Source organism: Egretta garzetta, unplaced genomic scaffold (assembly GCF_000687185.1).
Source record: "Egretta garzetta isolate BGI_Z169 unplaced genomic scaffold, ASM68718v1 scaffold287, whole genome shotgun sequence".
Classification (NCBI taxonomy): domain Eukaryota; kingdom Metazoa; phylum Chordata; class Aves; order Pelecaniformes; family Ardeidae; genus Egretta; species Egretta garzetta.
The window spans coordinates 13187564-13208131 of record NW_009260435.1 but is presented as its reverse complement, the minus strand read 5'-3'; the positions used below and the strand labels follow the sequence as shown (position 1 = coordinate 13208131).

At 37.5% G+C, this 20568-nt stretch overlaps 1 protein-coding gene across 1 annotated transcript in view; it reads left to right on the top strand.

Moving 5' to 3' along the window:
- BNC1 (basonuclin 1) overlaps positions 1–18100 on the top strand; it is a 28410-nt gene extending 10310 nt beyond the window's left edge. Inside the window, exons 2-5 of the mRNA XM_035899565.1 lie at positions 11689–11791; positions 11957–12192; positions 13426–15353; positions 17419–18100. Coding sequence (XP_035755458.1) covers positions 11689–11791; positions 11957–12192; positions 13426–15353; positions 17419–18100 — 2949 coding nt within the window. The remainder of the gene's footprint in view (positions 1–11688; positions 11792–11956; positions 12193–13425; positions 15354–17418) is intronic.
- The last annotated feature ends 2468 nt before the right edge of the window (positions 18101–20568 follow it).

Genomic DNA, 20568 nt, shown 5'->3' with positions numbered 1-20568 from the left:
GGGGTGGGCAGGGGGGAGAATGAGAGTGTGTGTGTATGGGGGGGTCTAATTTTTTAAATATATTGCACTAATTAAGAGGTAAAATGCATCAGAATACAAAACGCTTTTTTAATTTATTTTGAATTTTTTTTTTCATCACATAGAAAAATAAACATGGTTTAATTGTCAGCTCATACATAATGAGGTTTTGTTGGATGTGTTTAAGATGCAGCATTTTACTTTCTGGTTTATTAATTGGCCAAATACTTCCAGTCCTCTGCGTAACGAATCCTTGGTTTAAAAATGAGGAGAGGGCAGATCGCTAACCCAGGGGAGGGCTACAGATATACACAGGCTGTGGTTTATCCTTCTGTAAAATCCTATGGATAAAAAGTGACACTGTTTTTTTTCCCTTTTTCTTTTTCTTTCTTTTCCTTTCTTTTCTTTTCTTTTTTTAAATGTTTTTCAGTTTGAATAACCTGGGACCCAGGCAACATTCTGATACTTGGGATGTGGGAGAGAAAATGAAATGAACTGGTTTTGTTTTAATTTAAAACAAACCATTGTTTGAAAGGCATTTAGCAGTCAATTTTCACGTCTGATCTGAAGTTGGGGTTTATTGTGCTCATTTAGTTGAGATTGTTGTTGTTCAAGCGATTTCTCTATAAATTTTTGTAATTCGTGTAACTACTTGGCTTCTTGAACCTCGGGAGCTGATTGTTTGTCTTATCTCTTGGTGAGCTAACTCTGCGTTATGTTGCAAAACCTTGAGGCATGTTGTGTTTCTTCGTGTTCCTGCAGTCTGCAAGTGAAGTCAGCTTCATTAGTTTCATGATGGCACATCAGTGCATGGCTGGTGTTGCCGCTTCCTTCAAGCTACTCCCGGAGCATGATCTGGGCTGCCTTGGTTTGGATAAGCTTGTAAGGATTTGTCAGCCAGATGTGACAAGATTGTCAAGAGGCAAGTAAAGAAGGAGATCTGATATTAATCAGTGCATAGCTTGGAGCCAAACTTTCTCAAATGCAGTGTAGTAACATGTTCTTCTCATTTACTGCTTCTCTTTGTGGCTATAGAACTGCCACTGTCTGAATTTGACGGTTAAAAGGGATGCCAGCTAATAGTCTTTAATTGTAAGGATACAATTCTAGGTGGGAAAAGATCATGTGCTTCTATTGTTAACATCCTTTTGGAAAATACAGTTCTGTTTACTGCAGTTTGCTGAAAAATATGCAAGCGTTATGTTAGACAAGAGCCTCTGTTTCTGTACTTGGGTTTTAAAATACTGAAATTGTGGCTCAGCTCTCGGCACTGGAGGAGTGGGAGGTGGGGAGCCTCACTCCACTCCAGGTCATGGTGCAAAGTAGGACTGGCATTATTTTTAACTGCTAACAACAGTGCGCCTTGGTTTTCTTTGTTCTAGTGATTAGAACAATATCCACTGAAGAATACCTCGCTAATTTCTCCTTTTACAGAAAAGGGAAAAAATAGGGAATTTCAAAGAACGCGTCATGTATATTTCATTAGATCTGTTTACCATGATGTGTATAATGCTAGTAAGTTTTCGGTACAATCAATCAGTATAATTATGGATTTCTGTTGGAATTGAACTGGAGCTTAGTAGTTGGCAGCTTAATCAGACTTTTATTTTAGCAATAGCTGAACATGTAAAAAGTAACTCATGTTACAGAAAATAAATTTGTTTTATTTAAAATATGGATTTTTGCCTGCTTGATTTTAAAAAGTAATTGTTCTGTTTATTCTTTGAACTCCCGAACCATCTACAACTTATTTAGAACCCTAAAAGTACTGGTATCTGCAAATGTATCCAAACCTGCAGGAGACCTAAATCTTCACAGAAACAGGAAAAATTATTACAAATAGTGGGCCACTTCATGGGCTTTACTATAGCCGAGAAGAAATTCTGCCTACTTAGGCTGCAAAAAAGGTTTGACCTTTTGATACCAAATGCCTTGACTTCCAGCTTCTGTGCCTGTTCGTGGTGGTGTTAAAAAATCTGTTAATACAACATTGAGCATGTCATTCCATTTCCAATCAAACAAGACAGTGATTTATTTTACTTTCAGTAGTAAAGACTTCATTACTATAATATTAAATATGCCTCTGATAAGAACAGAAATGTTCTTATTTTATTTTAGATTAAAACTTTTGCTACACATACATGTTTTAAAAACATCTTTTGTAGAATTTGGCATTTGATAAAAATTTTCATACAGATTTGAGCTAAAAATTAGGTAGGAAACTTGAATCCATTATTCTAGCAAAACATCCACCAAAAGCAGGGAAGAAAAACTTGGTTTGGCTCTCTGGGTCATCTCTTGCCCTTCCTGGTTTCAGTGGTGCAGGAGCTCTCACGGTTCCTATGAACTGGGCAGCCAGCAGTTTTTGTCCTAGCAGATGCTACAGCGGAAGTTCTACAGCAAGTGTCATTGTCTTTCTTCTTTTTAGTTTTTATTTCCTATTATTTTATTGCTAATTGCTATCTAAAAAAAATCTGCCTAGGGACTGAAATTTCAGTATTCAGACTCAAAAAGAATATTATTGAGGCAACGAGGAAAAATGAAAATTTCTAACAGACTTCAGTCATTTTAGAATAAAGAACAATGACATTTTCATTCCACACTTTAAAACCATGGTAGGATTGTTTCTTTAACCCCAAACTTTTTGCTTCAGATTTCAAATATAGCTGATTATTAATGAGAAATGGGGGGAGGTTTGTATGAAAGTAGATATTTAAACTGATGTCTGAAAGCCATTTAAAATTTCCTCACAGGTGTCCAATAGATAGGAATACTAAGTTTTAAATTGTGAAATTACCAATGGAGCTACACTGTTGCGTAAAATATTGCGTAACTGTAGCAGCATAGATAGTATCGTGTCTATGTGTACAAATACTGTTTGGGTTTAAAATTTATGAAATTGCACTAAATGAAATTGTGTAACGCTAAATATTTCAGAGTGCTGTTAGTTTTCTGTTATTCTTTAAATCTATATCTTTTCTCTGTAACAGGAAAAAATTTAGGCATGCATATTTTATGGCTTTGAGACTTAAGCAGCGATGTGAGGAGCTGAAAAAGTTAGGATTGTCTTTGAAACATTAACTCACCCACATCGCACACGTGTAACATTTTATAAACTAGGTAAAGAGTTAAAGGCATACTTTAAAGGGTTTATATATTTTAAAGGGCTTGCAGTTGATTTATACTAATATTCATTTCTCTGATACTTGTGCATTTGTGTTTATAACACTTACTTCTTGCTAACATAGGGCTTGGAGTTAAATATGTAATTAAACTTTAGTTCATGGATAGATCTGTAGTTTCAGAATTTAACGTGGTATGCGTAGCATGTCAGTATGGGTAAATAGTATGTGTGCAATTTCTTTGCCTGATTAAATAGCATCTAGTGCTTTATCATAAGAAATTTCGCACTATTTCTGTCCAGTGACTTATCCTTACCCCTGCAGCCTGAGCAGTTTTTCTCATCAGTATGCAACAATCTGTTACTCATTTTTGAAATGCACTAATAAGAATTTTTCCTGTGAACTTATTAAAAAGGGAAGTCACTTCAGTATCTTGTGATAGATACTGCTTAACACTCAGCAAAATGTAAGGGTTTCTGACCTACACAGGTGTGCCATGGGAACTGTAGCATTGTAGTCTGTTTCAGAACTAAAAGTAAATAACAACTGTAAGATAATGATAATGTGACATTTTTCTTTCCTCCATTTGTATTTCTTGTTTTCTTTCCCAAACCAAACGGTAGAAGCGGCTCTAAATACATTCCCGGGTTTGGCCAAGCTGTCTGTCAGCACACACCTGTTGTTAACAAGTGAGATTAATTGCAGCGTAAGCCAATGTATCTGCAAGCACATTGCTGAACAGCAAAATTAAGTTTTACTGTCCAGTGCTTTTTGTTTAAAGAGTAGCGGCCTGAGTGTGTGTGCTCACTGCTCACACACACACACGCACGCATTCTTTTCTCTTTATAATTATTTTGACAGTGCCATTAACAAGAGTTGCCCTAAGGGGCCCTTTAGGGTAAGTGACATGCATGAGGAGTGATTTTCATCCCACAAGTTATGCTGCGATTAAAGTTTGGCCTTGTAGCGTGCTGCCGTTCTCAGAAACGGCTCCCTTCTGCTTCCTCGCCCAGCTGCGTTGCCCGAGACTGCCCAGAGCTCCTCTCCGTTAGCCGCGAAAGCTGCCGCTGAGCCCAAACTGGCTGTAGGGTTGTGAGTCTGTATTTAGTTTAGTCTCTTATCTCAGCTCCTCACTCTCAGGACTGTTCTCAGTTAGAAAAACTTCCTAAGAAAGTGGCGACCTGTGGACTTGTGGCCCGTAATTCAGTAGCTAGCTAAAAATGTCTTTTAAATCCACAAGCACCCCCCCCTTTTGGGTTTTTTTGAGGATGTTTTAGTCAATTATTACAAGGACAATTAAATATTTTCAGCTCAAGGTGCTCAACTACACCCACAAGAGAGAGATTTGGTCAAATTCTTGGCCAAAATTGGCTTTGTTCAGCCCCAGTGAGGGAGAGGGTAATGGGGTAACGCAACTTGCTGCAGGGTCTGGGTTGCAAATACTCTGCTTAGGTGTATTCTCAAGCTGTGGCTGTTTAAAAGGAGGTCAGGTTTTGGTATCTGACCCCAAATAAACAATATGAATATATACGTAAGGATCTAGATAATTAATGGGATGTATTCTGTGGTCTTATCTAGAAAACGTATTCAACTTGTGGCCTTTGTGTTCTTTTAGGAGTAAAAATCATAACATAATTTCCCCACAGAGAAGGGATAAGTGGGAGTTGAGTGGTATCAGCACCAGCCAAAATTTTCAGCACAATAGGTGTTAAGTTCAACTCCTAAATCCATGTTTGGCCTCTGAAACAAAAGCTTTTTGTCTGGGTTTTTCAAAGCTTCTTGCACCTCCTGAGCTTTGCAGGAGCATACATGGTCGGTGTGTATGAAAGCCAGCCCAGTTACTGAGGAGCCCTTGTGGATTTAGGAACTGAGTTGGGAGTGTAACTTTGTGTTTAGTGGCACTGTAAAAGGCAAGTTGTGGCCCATCTCCATCTTTCCCATCTCTCTCCTAGTTGGTCTCTTAAGTAGGAGAAAAGAATTTTGCTAGCTTATTTTACTAATAAGCAGTTTGTCAAATGAATCATCTGGGGCTGGCATTTTAAACATGGCTGTTAATGGAGAAGGTTGGAGCTATTTGGTCCGTGCTGTTTACTCTGTCACATCCGTGTGCGACTTCTCTCAACTTAATTGAAAGCTCAAAATACAGAAGATACCAGACTGTTTTCTGGATACAACAAACTCTAAGGCTTGCTTGCTTCTCATGAAAGATGTTTGTTGTTACTTGTTATGTTTATTTAATAACTGTATTAACGGCAGCTGCTGCTCTGTAAGAAACATTTTTTTTGTGAGATGAGCGTGGAAATAGTGTGTGCAGCATTCAGTCACATAGAATTAGAAATCTTACAAGGAACTTCTCCTTGTTTTAATAATTATATAAATTATTGTACTCCTAAGTATTTTTAAACTTTAGTATAGAAATGGCAAAACTCGCAACATCCAAATGTACTTGAGTAAGCATAAATGTACGTGAATGGAAATCCCTTTGTTTCAAGAGCGAAGGTTGTTAAAGGCAGGCAGCGTATGTATACGGTCTGTCGGTGCTGTGTATACTGTCGGTGGTGTGTAACTTACCAGTACAGCTTTGACCTCAGCCGTAACTGAGAACCTTAAACGCGTGACAGCAGAAAACATCACAATGCTGAGCTGAACACGTGCAAGTTGTTGCATGGGCCAAGTCTGCTTTGTGCAGCGTAACCCTCAAATTGGCCTTGCCGTCAGACCTGTACACGTGTAAGTGCACTTTATTGCACTATTCCTTGGTGAGTGTCTCCTTTTTCCCCATTCCCTATGTGTCCTCCCAGCTCTGCTTACAGGCAGCAAAGGGTTTCCATATTCTGTCCATCCTCCAGGCATCCCGCTTCATCTTTTGAAGTGAGCATGTCAGGGAGAAGAAAATGGCCCAGAGCCCTCCCTGAAGATGCTGCAGGGGCCCTCCTAATGTTCTCTACAGGCAGATGGGATTCATAGCCATACCAAACTTGGAATACATTGAAACCGTTAAGAAACAATAGAGCTATAAGATGCTTAATCTATACTCCAACAGATATAGTATCAACATGCAGTTTAGGCTTACTTGTTGGGCAATGTCTTCAACAAGTACTTACACCATCTGGAGCAGCCCAACACCTTTTGTGATTGTACTTGGAATATAGTGGAATACATGTTAGTTCCAATAAACAGAGTATCAAAAACTGAAGTCTCTGTTTAGGGAGAACATGCACAAGGGCTAACTATGTACTATAGTGTGGACAGGATTGATATGAATACATGTGGGATAGATGAAAAAACCAAATATTACTAGTGTGATAGAGATAGGCACTGCTGGATTGCGACACAGTGAAAATAAGGTGGACAAAATGTAAATTGAGAGCTTGTTTTAAATCATGACAAAACTGACAGATGGTATTATTTATCAGTGGAATATATTCCTTGGGGAAGTGGCAAAAGTTGCCTGACAAAAAATGGACAAAGCAAAGCTTTGCTCATTGTATGATGTGGAAAAGTACGGCATTGACAGAGATGCTTAAGATAAGGGTTTTTTTAATTTGACTCTGTTTTCCCTGGTTGTTCAAAGGAATCAAATGCACTGGGTGATAGAAGAGGAAGACTTACTCAAACTTTGCAACCTCAAGAAACCCAGTGGATAACAGTAAAAACAGGAAAGAAAACAAACTGGACAGGAAGGCAACTAAGCACTCATGTATAGTTACTGCTTTCTTTACTGAAAGATGCTCCAGGTTTGGATTTTGCGTTTGATTTAGCTGTGGACTGTACTTCTAATTTGAGAGATGGTAAACGTATCCATCCCTTTAACTTCCCTTGCAAATCTTTTACAAGGTGCAAGCAAGAAAATACTACTTCATAACCAGACATATGTCCCGTGTTTAATTTTATTTCTAGAGACCAAAAAGAGAGCTTAATTTCTGTGGATCATTCTTAATATGTGAGAAAATTGTTACCTGTACTCTAGGAAAAGGGCTTTCATGTTTTAGCTGATTAGCAGATAAAAAGAAAATCCTAATGCTTTACAAATTGCTCATCTTCTGTTACAAACCTTGCCTCTTCCTCCACAAGTGTTCTCACTGTGGAGCCACTGCAAGTCTATTCTGCAGAAATGGGACATGTCCCAGTTCTTTCCTACAGGATATGTGCTCACTGGACCATATATCTCGGGAGGTTACATATATTCAGTTGGATTACTTTTTCAGGGAAAGGAAGGTGAGACAGCCATAGGAGATATGGCTGGTTGCTACAAGTCCTCAATAAAGAACACGAAAAGTTGTATCTGTTGTATCTCATCTAATGAAGATACATTTCTTTCATGTAACTCCGACTTCTTCTTCAAACTTGCATTTTAAACTGATAGGATTTCTAATCCCTGCTTGCAAGAGATGTTCCTGTGACATGGCATCGATGACACCATTTTGTCAGTAATCCACATAGCAGAGCAGCAAAGAGTGCTCCTCATGCGGTGGCAGTAGCTTCAAAAAAAGCAGTTTCTAAAGTGAGGGGTAGCTTTGTGCAAAGAAGTCAAGGGTCGTCTTGGATGCCAGAAACAAGTGAGGGTGCTGACCTGTGCATTACTGATGCTAAATACTATCAAGGTAATCTGGGACTTGCTCTTCCCTTTTACAGGTGTCTGCACTTGCAGCTCTCACTGCGTGCAGAGAGCCAGACCAGCTTTCTAGCGTGAGCAGAGATCTCTAATTTGGTCCTGACAGGGTCTTCAATATTTACTTACTTTTTAATTTATCTCCCAAGCCAAAGTGCTGTTGAACCAGAATCCACTTAACACTGAATGAGATTTGATAGTTATACTGCCCTTCTTCTCTTGCTGCGTTTTTTTAAACCTGCTTTTAGTATGTTGCAAGTGAGCATAGGTCCCAAAAGGCTTCAGGAGAGCATAGATGATCTCAAATTTGCTTTGTGAAATGAAGCCTGATTATATACGCAGAATCAGAATGAACTTGTCCCATTAGCCTGTGCTTTTCTTTAGCTGTGAAGGCTGCGAGTGGGTTGCAAAGAAACTTTTGAAGCATAATCGAAGCCACATCAATACCTGGCAAAAAAGCTGTCAGCAGTCATGACTTTTCAGGCAACAGATGTTAAGATTTCTTTTTCAGTGATTAGTAGTAAGATGTTTTTCAGTGGCCAGTTTAATGGTTAATCTGTCTCTCTCGTAATGAGGAATCATTTGTATTGAAAATCAGATGTTCAGATTCCCACAGTCATGTTGGTAAAACTACAGAAAATTTTGATCAGAATTTTCAACTCTATTTTAAAAGAAAGTGTTGCTGATAATGGATTTGGAAAGATCCATTTGTGAGGCAGAGAGTGACTGGAAAGCAATAACAAGATCCTTGATGATAGCATAAGATTATTTTTTTTTTAAACATCTGCCTTGTGTTTCTGGAAAATGAAACTAAATAATAGACCTGAATGAAAGGATTGCACTTAAAAAAATTTCCACTTTAATTTCCATCTACATTTCCAATCCTTTAATTACGATTTTGAAGCTTTACATGTATGCAATATAGAAAGTTATTCCTTTGTTCTGTAGAATGAAATTGTGTATACATTCCACTTGTTGAGAAAATAAAGCTCATTAAAAGACTTGATATAATTACAGTACCTTAGAATAGGCATATTAAGGATAGTAGGATTAACAGGCAAAAGACAAGCATATTAATGTCATGAAGTTTTCCTAAGTTTCTCTTCATTGAACTCTGATACAAGTTAATTTGGGAGATAATCAAAGTGCATCTTTTACAAGAGCCTTTTTAAGTTGAACAGTGAATGAGTGAAGATTTAAAATTGTGACTCACTGATTATTTTAGAAGTTAATTTTGCCATGTTATTTATTCTCTGTGACTATGTTAACACAAATGTTCCTAAAAAGTTTGAGGAGAGACAGACTCTTGACAAGCACAAATGAAGGGAAATGCTACCAATCTGAAAATCACACTTGTTTCTTCTGAAGGGTTCTTACAAATAATTTTTTAAGTCAGCAACAGATCCCTGATTTAAGGGTATACCTTTGATATGTTAGTGGTGTGCAAGCTAACTACATCTAAGACTGGTGTCCAGAAGCAGTAATGTATTGACTTGAGAGGGAATCAATTCCATATTTAGAATAGAAGGGGAACTCTACTCCCTTTCTAATGACTGCTTTCATATATGTAAACCAAAATGTCCTCCTTTTACTTTTTCTGGGTTTTGTATGTGCAGTCTTCTACACATACACAGGAAGACAAAATAAATACATGTACCGTATAGAAGAAAGATCTTACACAAAACTACGAATTGCAAAATTTTGTGTGGTATATCTTTCTTGTCTAAGTACACAAATTAAAAAGAAAAAAAAATCATTTTAAAGGTCAGTGGTTTGTGGAACATATCCAAAGGAAAAGGAATGAAAAAAATTTTGAAATCTCAATTAACTTATCATCATGACAGCTTTTTTCATTGTGCATATTTCTGTTACTTCTTGCAGAAAAAGGAAGTACTCTTTTGTAATTTTGTCTGGAGGGACTGCAAACATGCATTCATGGAATGCACTGTAGCTTAAGGAACCTAGCAGGGTCACCAGTGGAAGGGGTTCAGTCTGTGCAAGTCAACAGAATATTATGTATCTATAGAGGTAGAAGACATGAACTGCAATATTGTTTGATATCTTGTGATAGAAATGAATCATCAGCCAACTACACCTTTTTTTCCAACCTTTCCATAAGAAATTTATGGCTTTTTATTGTTATATGAAAGTATTTCAGCATCTAAGTGAAAATACAGCCTCCATTAAAGTGAAGCAATTCACACTGCGTAGGGTATTGATGTGTATTTTACGACTTTATGGGGAGCACAGAGCTTTTCTCAAGAATTCAGTATTTTGCAATGGTTCCTTTAAAAGATTAAAGGCAAAGTGAATCAGAGATTTTGATAGCCCTGTTGCCATTTGTTCTGAACCTTCAAATAAAGATGAATCTCAGCATCAAGCCACTGCATTTTGGAGGTGTGCATGTAAGCTAACTCCTTGATAAGCCAGCTACTGAGATTTTAAAATCTCAGTCCAAATGCAGTCATGTAAAGCATTAGGCATCCAAATGTCCTGTACATGCTTGCTTGTAGTAGACTGTTGTATGTAGTGTCCTCTTCTACCCCGAGCCAGTCAAATTCTTCAAGCCTAAAGAAATGCCTATGGCAAACCCCAGTGAAATTACCTTTCTCACATGTCCTTTTCATTTTAAACATTTCCTGCATCCATCTATCTTAGCCTGATTGTCCAAAAGCTTGCTTCTTTGTATGTTTTCCAAAAGCGTGAATGTGGGGATGCCTGCATTGAAAAGACATTACTTTTTTCTTCAAGTTGTGTCTTGCTTTTCTGTGGGTATTGTATACGCAGTGGAAGTTCCCATTTTGCATAAGACCCTAGGAGCAGCAGTAGCAGCCAGTAGTGGGCATAACTTTGCCTTACTTCATATTTCCTCTATGTATTTTAAAATTTAAAACATTTTGTTTTAAAAACAGAAAAATGCAGACATGTTATGATTTCATAATCTAACTTTTTTTTGTATTCCAGTGCAGACTTTCTGCACATTAATTTCTTCACTTTCCCTCTCTTAATAAATATTCCATTTATGCGGGAACTATTCTCAGTATGAGATCTAAGCAATACAGAATCCTACAAATGCTTTGCTCTATAGTAATCCCTATGGAGCTTTAACTGGGACCTCAAAGTTGTCTGTCTGCCTTCTGCAGCAGATGGGCATGTACAGAAGAAAGCATATATTCCAGGAAGCAAGTTTGTATTACCCTGTTGATTAGGGATATCTGACTACTAATTTGATTTGCATTATAGATGACCTTGGTGAGAGTAAAGTGATGCACAAATTGAACTGTGCACGTGTGCTCTACTTTGCCTATTATCTTTCAAGCATTTCCCTTATATTTGTAAGACAAAAAGTCTTTGAGGAGTACTTTTGGTGATCTTTGTTACTGAGAAGTGCTAGTGAAATCTTGTATCTTTGACAGGATGCATATATCCTATGTGGATACTTCTGTATATAATGGATGGCATCTATGCAGAGCTAACACATTGCTCATTAGAACTTCCTATATTGCAGTATGGAGTTCCAGCAAGACTTCCAGAGAGTGGACTTTCATTTGTATGTCTTTGGTTTCAAACCTTCCTGAAAAAAGTGATCTTACATGAAGATCATAGCTTAGGTGAATGCACAAGAACACTTTATTGTTATAAAGATGCTTCATCCTAAATAAATCCACAGAAGTGTTGCTACGTATGTCATTAAATATTTCACTTCCATAATATTCTAGAGTTCTAGCTGGTGACCTATAGAGTTCTCTATAAAGCAGAGGTAGTCTTGCATAATTCAGGTTTTTGCATGGACTGCTTATATTGCACATTGATAGGTAGGTGCTGGTATGTTAACTCTGTCTTCATATGGATTTTATGGGTGTATTGTATATGTATCATCTGCATACTCTAGATGGTGCTTATATATTACCTATCATCTTTTCTATTGATTTCCAGGCTATCCGATGCACTCTTGTGAACTGTAGTTGTCAATGTTTCAAACCTGGGAAAATAAATCAGCGACAGTGTGACCAATGCCGGCATGGATGGGTAGCACATGGTAATATTTGTTCTTACGATCTATATAAAAGTTTTGAGGATCTTCCTCTCTATAGCATGCTTTTTGTGTCACCCCTCACCTTCCCACACCCCAATATTAGTTACATTCAATTTTATCTCTCTCTTGTGACTCAAGCTTATTTGTATTTTGTGATTTTATTTTCAGCCCTGAGCAAATTAAGGATTCCCAACCTCTATCCATCAAGCCAGGTAGAAATAGTTCAATCAAATGTCGTCTTTGATATCAGTAGCCTCATGTTGTATGGAACCCAAGCCATTCCGGTGCGCCTTAAAATTCTGCTAGATCGGCTCTTCAGTGTTCTGAAGCAGGAAGAGGTGATACAGATTCTCCATGCTCTGGATTGGACACTGCAGGATTATATACGTGGATATGTGCTACAGGTATTTAGAGGGGCTTTTAAGGTAGAAGTATGGTAGCTAAGTAGTATTTCATAATGTTTTCTAGCTTTAATCTTATCAGTGGTTCACAATGCGTTAACAGTGTGGTACATCGGAAAGGCACTAATAGACTTGTGCAAGTTTAGTGCCAGAAAAGCAAGGGTGGAATTTTGGTCACAGCTCTCTTTTTAATCAGACTTAACTGAAATCTTCCTACTTTGCTCAAATCTGTCAACAAAGGTAAGCCAAGATAAAAAGTTACTGAGAATGTATCAAAGTAAAGGCTTCAGAATTTGCTCTAGTATTATTTGAACAGTGAGTTTACTTTTATACAGCAGAATAATACATTGACAAATAAACTTGTCATCATTTTAAACACCAGGGACAATATTCATCTCTGGTGTGGTACTACTGACCTTACTGGAGCTACATCAAGGATGAATTCGGCCCTATGTGCTTACACTGATGTTAGTCCTTGCTACTGTGGAAGTTACCTTTTATGTAAAGTAACATTATGATCTTACATTATGACACGAATCAATATTTAATGGTCTTGATAATCTTGCTTTTTAGTGTTAGGATTAAAAATATGGAATCAATTACCTTGAACCTCTACCACATGAAAAATTTATAATGTAACGTTCTTCATCATCTTAGAAACTCTTACATGCACTGTGAAGAATCTCAGTAGGCCATCAAATACATGTTCTGTGATAAAATATTTATTGTAGTTATTGGGAAAAGTTAGGCATAGCTAGAGTTTGAAAGAACTCCAACACTCTAGTGTAATTACAGCTGTGCTCTGTGAACACTGGCAATAGATCAATACAGGTTCATTTGTTCTCTGATCTTAGTTGCTTGGAAGATTATTAAACTTGCAATGAAAGAATACTTGACTTAAATGAGGAGCTAAATCTTGGTCTGATTGCTCCATCTCTGCTGTCTGTACTTACATGATACTAACTGTTGTTCAAATGACGTGTCTTAATTTTTGTGGGGAAAAAAAAAAATAGTTTATTGGAAAGTATTACTGTCAGTTCAGAAAGAAATAGTATCACCAATGTGGTAAAATTTGAAAGTATCCCAGAATTGGCATTAATCTCTCATTAAATGGAGATATTTTATTATTTTGTTAGAGAAGAATTTTTAGTACCTGAAAAAATGAGAGATTTGGGGGGAGGGGGGTTTTGTTTGCCTTAACTAATGTCTGACTCATTTAAATATTTTTGGCTTTAGGATGCTTCAGGAAAGGTGCTGGATCACTGGTGCATAATGACCACTGAAGAAGAACTGGCTACTTTGCAACAGTTTCTTCGTTTTGGAGAAACTAAGTCCATTGTAGAGTTAATGGCAATTCAAGAGAAAGAAGGGCAATCAATTATAATACCACCACCAACTGCCAATTTGGATATTAGGGCATTCATTGAGAGCTGCAATCAACACAGTCCTAATTTTTCTGCTTCCTTGGACAAAATGAGTCCCACCACCATTCATCCCTTTGAGAATATTGTCAATAACATGGCTTTCATGCTGCCGTTTCAGTTTTTCAGTCCAGTGCCTCCACCTTTGATAGGTTCACCACCAGAAAGACATTTGATTGAACAAGGTCAAGACCATAGCAATGAAACTAAACAAGATGTTCAGATACCATTTTCTGAAAGCAGCTTCTTAACTTCTAGTTCTGCACCATTTCAGGTTGAAAATGAGAGGAGCATAAATGGTCCAGATGTCACCACTAAAACAGAAGATGATGCCCTTTTAAGTGATTCCAGTTCACATAATACAGCAGCAAAGCTTGAAATGACAGCACTATCCCCAGAAAACAAAATGAAATCTGCTGAAAAAAATGGCGCTGGGCCAAGGAAAGGGCGTGTTTTCTGCACTGCATGTGAAAAGACATTTTATGACAAAGGTACTTTGAAAATACATTACAATGCTGTTCATCTGAAGATAAAGCACAAATGCACAATTGAGGGCTGCAATATGGTATTTAGCTCTTTGCGTAGTCGAAATCGCCATAGCGCAAATCCGAACCCCAGACTCCATATGCCAATGAATAGAAATAACAGGGATAAAGATCTAAGAAATGGTTTGACCATTGCTGGACCTGGAGATAGTAAAAGGACAGAATTTACAATTTTAACTCCAGATAGCAGAACTATTACCAACTATGCCAGCTCTTGTACAGATTCAAAGGGTCAGGCTGGATTTCCCAGTATCGGACAGAATGGTGTCCTCTTTCCAAACCTGAAGACAGTACAGCCTGTTCTTCCTTTCTATCGTAGTCCAGTCACACCAGCTGAGCTTGCTAATACTCCAGGTACTCTTCCTTCTCTGCCTCTTGTTTCTTCCTCAATACCAGAGCAGCTTGTTTCAAATGAATTGCCATTTGACATGCTACCCAAGAAGAAATCTCGTAAATCAAGCATGCCTATTAAGATAGAGAAGGAAGCTGTTGAGACACCTAATGAAAGTAGTGATGTTGCCAGTTCTGAAGATGATACACGTCTGCAAGTGGTAAGCGATGGAGAGCTTGAGACCTGTGAGCATAAGATAGAGAAGCGGGTGACCGACAGGGTGGAAAAGCACCCCCATTCAGGTAATTCATGGAAATCTGTCTCTGGGGTAGAGGGCCCAAAGTATTTTGAATCTGTCTTTGCGCCAAATAACAAATACGTCAAGGATATCTCTGAGAATGAATTGCATCACTGTGAGAAAGAGGTTAAACCGGAAGAAAACCAACCATTAAAAGTAGTTTCTCATGAGATTGTATATGAAGATCCAAAACACCACCACAATGATGTTATAAAACCAATGACTGAACCCCCCATGTATATTAAAGAGCAGTCAAAGCGCAGGATTCCTAAAAATGACTGCCCTGAATTGCAACACCACTTGCTGACCGGGGGCTTTTTCAGCACTTTGTCAAACAGGGGTGCTGCCATTCCTTGTTTTGAAGACTCTAAAGATATGGATCATGTCAGTCAACATGCACTAGGGATTCAGAAGGAAGAAAGCCGCTTTCATTGTGACATCTGTAAGAAGACTTTTAAAAACCCTTACAGTGTAAAAATGCATTTTAAAAATGTACATCTCAAAGAAATGCATATTTGCACAGTTGAGGGCTGTAATGCTGCTTTCCCTTCTCGTAGAAGTCGAGACAGGTAAGAAAATTATAAACAAAATTGTATTTATTTTACCATCACAATGGAGCCTAATTTGAAATTAAAATGAGTGTTTGAGGAATGGAGCCTGCAAAGATTTTCTGTGTATCCTCGTATAACAGGTACGATAACTTATCAGAACATTCATGAAATGAAAATCCATTGAAAGAAACATTTCCTTTCCACTAGACCACGAGGTATTAAATAAAGCCATGAAAATTTCATAACTGATAAAGACTGCAATAGTTGAAAGAATACTTTAGAACATAAAGGGAAAGCCACAAGGGTATGAATTCAGCAATTTTCCAGTAGATGCATGTGTGGACTTATATGTTTAATATGTACTTTCATGTGTATTTTAATGTATACAGTGTTCTTTAATGAAAAAGCAATGAGATCAATTCAGGAAATCTTCACTTGCCCTTGTCCCTGCTTTACTCGAGGATTTTGAACAGACTGGTGGGAAGAAGCCCATAAGAAAACCAAGTTTACTGTATGTCAGTACAAAATTAACATTATGCAATACTAGTTGAACTAACACTATCTGGTGTGTATCCACATTGGTAGTAGTTTTATGTGAGATTACATACTAATTCGTAAACTATATAATGAGCTTGATTCAGTTTACTGTTAGCTGCAGTATTGTGTTGCTGTAAATCATTTTATTTCAGCCTATTGTGCACATAGGCTGAGAAACAAGAACTGAAGCTTTATTGTTGACCGTCATTTATGTATCTGAATTGATAAGTGAGAGATAAAATACCTGTTAAAGTATGGCTGAGTGTTGTAAGCTTTCTAACTCTCCTGTAACAGTGTTACAGCAGCTTTTGGCTGCAGGAAGCATGCCTGGATAGTAGTTCAGAGTGACACAAGGTTTAGATTGTCTAGATCTGCTAGGAGTACTGGAGCCAGCTGATGCAGTCCAGAGAGAGGATGAGCCAGTCTCTGAGGACTGGCTGCTGCATCTGAGATGCACAGATTCATCTGTTGCTGGCAGGGCTTCATACCCTGATCTGCTGCCTGCATCTTCCCAGATGTGAATTCCTCTCCACTGTAGTTGCGATATGGGCCACAGGAAAGAAGGCCAGCAGAAAGATTTGCATTCACATGCCATGAATTCCTTCCCACACCAATATATTCAGTTAAGTTTTAACATAGGTACTTTTGGAAGATGGTTTCTTTTTTTTTTTTAAAAAAAAAAAGGCAACTCACAGGAAAGTTCACAAGCTTTGTGCAAAACAGTAGTTATTTGGAACAATTTTGCAGAAGTTTCTAGACTTTAATATAGAGTGCTGTGACTGCAAGTGCAAAATATTTCTGTGCCCTTTTGAACAGTTCATGGTTTGGTTTAAACCATTATGGCAAGGGATAAAAATGAATTTTTTCCGTGTCTTGCAATAAACTGAATCTTCTAGCCAGAGCCTGGAAGTTCCCAGTGACCTGACTGATAATATTCAATGAGGAGCAGTGATTTCGTATGTTTTGGTGGTTTTAAACTGAATCCAGAGATGCCCATTCGAAAACTGCAAGTTGCATAAAATGCAATATTCCTTTCTTCAAGGAAACTCCTGTCAAGCAAAAGCTCTGTACTGATGTGTACAGCTGCACCCTGGCACATGGTTACAGTACTTGAGATCATCAGTATTTTTTGCAGACTCAGGTGTCACTCCTTTCCTGCTTTGTCCATTGGGAAAGAATCTTGTTTCTTCCCCTCTCTCAGTCCATTCTCTGATCTCAGTTCGGTATACAGGTTTTTAGTCTGTCCCCAAACTCTTTTAGGCCCAGCACTAGCTCTAGTGGAGCAGACAGCTATCCATAATGAATCTGAAACATTGATTTCTGTAGAGTTATTTCTGATATATGTCAGTACAAACAAGTTCAGATACCCAGTCACATGTGTAAATCATCCTTGTGCACTCCCAGTGTGGCAGTTGGTCAAATTAGAAGTATACAGTTCATGCATGCTACTAAATATTGATTTTTTTTTCTTTGTTAATGATCATTATGAAACAGCTGTTAAGTGAGGCGAAACATTTTCTTGCTAAGCTTGTCTTTGTTCTTCTAGACATAGTTCAAACCTAAACCTTCATCATAAGCTTCTGACTAAAGATACACTGGAATTCAACAACCATTTCAATGCAACATACCTCTTGAAAGACATGGCTAAGGAGTTTTGTCAAGATGTCTCTTTAAAACAACATGTTGGACATACTTCTGTAATCTTCAAAGGAATGAACAGAACAGGCAGCTTTGTTTTTCCAATGAGCAAAATTAGAGAACCCTGTTCTGAGAGTTATGGATACGATCCATTGAATGATGGAGCTGTTCTGGATCTAAGCACTACTTCCAGCATTAAATCTGAGAGCAGTGCTCATTCTTCTTGGGATTCTGATGGAGGAAGTGAAATATGCACCATGCCCTTGGATGATAGTGATGAAAGCTGTGAAGGACCCAGCCTAATGCCCAATGATGAACTCTACCAAGACTGTACCTTATTTGAGAAGGCTGATCAAAACTTTACAAATTTACCTTCCAGTTTGCCAATAACTTGTCATATATGTCAAAAAACTTACAGTAATAAAGGAACTTTCAGGGCTCATTACAAAACTGTGCATCTCCGCCAGCTCCACAAATGTAAAGTCCCAGGTTGCAACACAATGTTTTCATCTGTTCGCAGTCGGAACAGGCACAGTCAAAACCCTAATCTGCACAAAAGTCTGGCTGGGTCACCAACTAGCCTACAGTAAGATCATGCTGATCTTAATTTATTTCTGCTAAGAGTTAATCATTTCAGTTAAGGAATGTCTTGACATTAGTTTTATTTAAACTCATTTGACTGCCAGCCCATTCAACAGCCATGGTCAAATTCTGTTCTCCTGTATGTGCTCTCCAGCAGTTTCATTTAGCAAAGCTTGGTGCTGTAGTTTTTGTGCAATTGTTTGGTTTGATGTTAAATGGCTGAAGCTTCTGTAAGAAAAAGAAAGCATCTTTAGAAATGGGGGAAATATGGAGACCTTAACTAAAGTATCTCTGATACCTGTGAAGTATTACTCGCCAACAACTGGAGCTTCAGATGAGAACCATCATCCCTCTGTGTTTACATGTTAAATGAGTTGATGTGTCGTATAAGAAATGAGAAACGATTGGGGTGAATTTCCTCTGCTTGAGTTGAGAGTTTTGGGCTACCATTTCATTCCTGAGACCATAGTCTGAAGCTGACTTGCAGTATTAGTTGAACGTGGTGTTTGCAGTTTACTATATCCCAAAATCCAAAAGATAAAATACAAATTTGGGAAGACTTTGCATACAGTCCAAATCTTCTGAAAACCTTGCAGTTCTTACTCTTTAAGTTGGCATTTCACTTGAATAAAGTTTGCAGTATTTTGGCTTTCTTATAATTTAATACCATTTGCTTTGCAAAAGGAGGGGCTACCTAACTTGGCAGGGTTGCCTGAATAAATCTGAGTCGTTCTGTTAATTTGTAGTGATAGAAAGAATGAATAGGTTAAGCTAAAATTTCTGAATCACAGCAAATGCATCCATAAAACGGGGGGGGGGAACTAAACCCTTTAATTTAAAATGCACTTTTTGAGTTCCACTTTCAGGAAAAGTTTTTGTTAAAAATAGGGGGGAAGGGGGGAGAAGGAGAAAACAACCCCAACCAAATATGCAAATTGCTTGAGTCTGAAGGTGCAAATCTAAGCCTTTGAGAGACAGAGATAAAATGGTTGCAGTAGGTGTCCTTCATGATTCAGCAGTTGTTTCTCTTACCGGTGGGGGAAAAAACATGTTGATCTTTGTAACAATAGACGAGTGCTTATTCTCATTCACACCTTTTTTTTTTTTTTTTTTTATGAGAACATTGTTCAATATCTGTTAAAATGTTTAATATCTTTGTACTTGTCCCTGTAATTAACAGTATTCTGCATTATGTTCTATGCACTTAAGAAGACTGGTCTTGCATTGTATTTAAATAACACTTTAATTTGTAGTCACATCATACAAATGCTGTGTGTATACTTGTGGTGCATCTTCTTTGACTGAATCATTTCTAAAAGGAAAAAGAAATAAGCAAGTCTTACAGTACCTTTTTTTTTCACTTTAATTCACCAGTTGACATCTGTTGATCAATTCTAGTATGCAAGCATGATATTGACAGCACAATCTGTACATATTATACCAAAGTGCTTACAGTATTTGTGGTTTCTAGAACTAGTCTAGTTTTCCAGTATAACTGGATCTTAGTCTTTATTCATTTTTGTGACTGAATAAAAACAGACTGAATTTCTGGATTTCATATGTATGTAGAAAGAATAGTACAATGCTATTGCCGTATGTTGTGATGTTTAACTTATTCTAAAAAACATTATGGTATTGTAACCATTTCATGTTGTATAAAAGAAACAAAAGCGGACTGAATATTTCACTAATTCTTTTGAAAACTGGTTTGTGTGTGAGTATGGGTTATGCAAGGAAAAAAACATGACACAGTTGTAAATGTTTGTGCTCACTAGAAATGGTTTCCATGCATTGTGTAAAGTAATCTTCTATTTTTTTAATTTACAGTAGGTTTATGTGATATTTAAAATAATCCATTTGTGCTTGAAGCTGTCGGGAAAAATTATTAGCCTGGGGAAAGTTGTGCCATTGCTTTGAGTTTTTGTGGTTTGGGGGGGTGGTGTTCTGCGTTTCTTGGGGAGAGTTGGGTGGTATTTGGTTGTTTTGTTTGTTTTTTGGTTTTGGTTTTTGGTTTTTTTTTTTTAATGAGAACTCTTGTCGGTGGAGATCATGGTTTGAAAGCTAAGGGCACAATCATAGGAGACACAGTTGCTCCCAGCCTTTTGATAGTATAAATCAATGATTTGTTAGCCAGCTATTTCAAGCTCTTTTTTTTTATATATATATATATCTATATAGACCTATTTGTTTAATCATAAACGGTGTTTTTTTGAAAAAAATTGTGATGTAAACTAATGCTGTAATGCCCATTAATTTAGCTTTCACTGTGTCCAAAAAGGAAACACATTTGTATACCCTAATAATTTTGTATGTGTTAATAAAAACAAATAATAATGCCTCTGGTTGATTCAGAAAAGTAGGCTTTTATGATTGAAAAAACTACTATTCTTAGTTTTTGTTTTAAAAAAATTCTGAAAACACATTCCATGGGTAGAGAGCACTGGTACTAACATATTACATAATAAGGAAGTGTCGT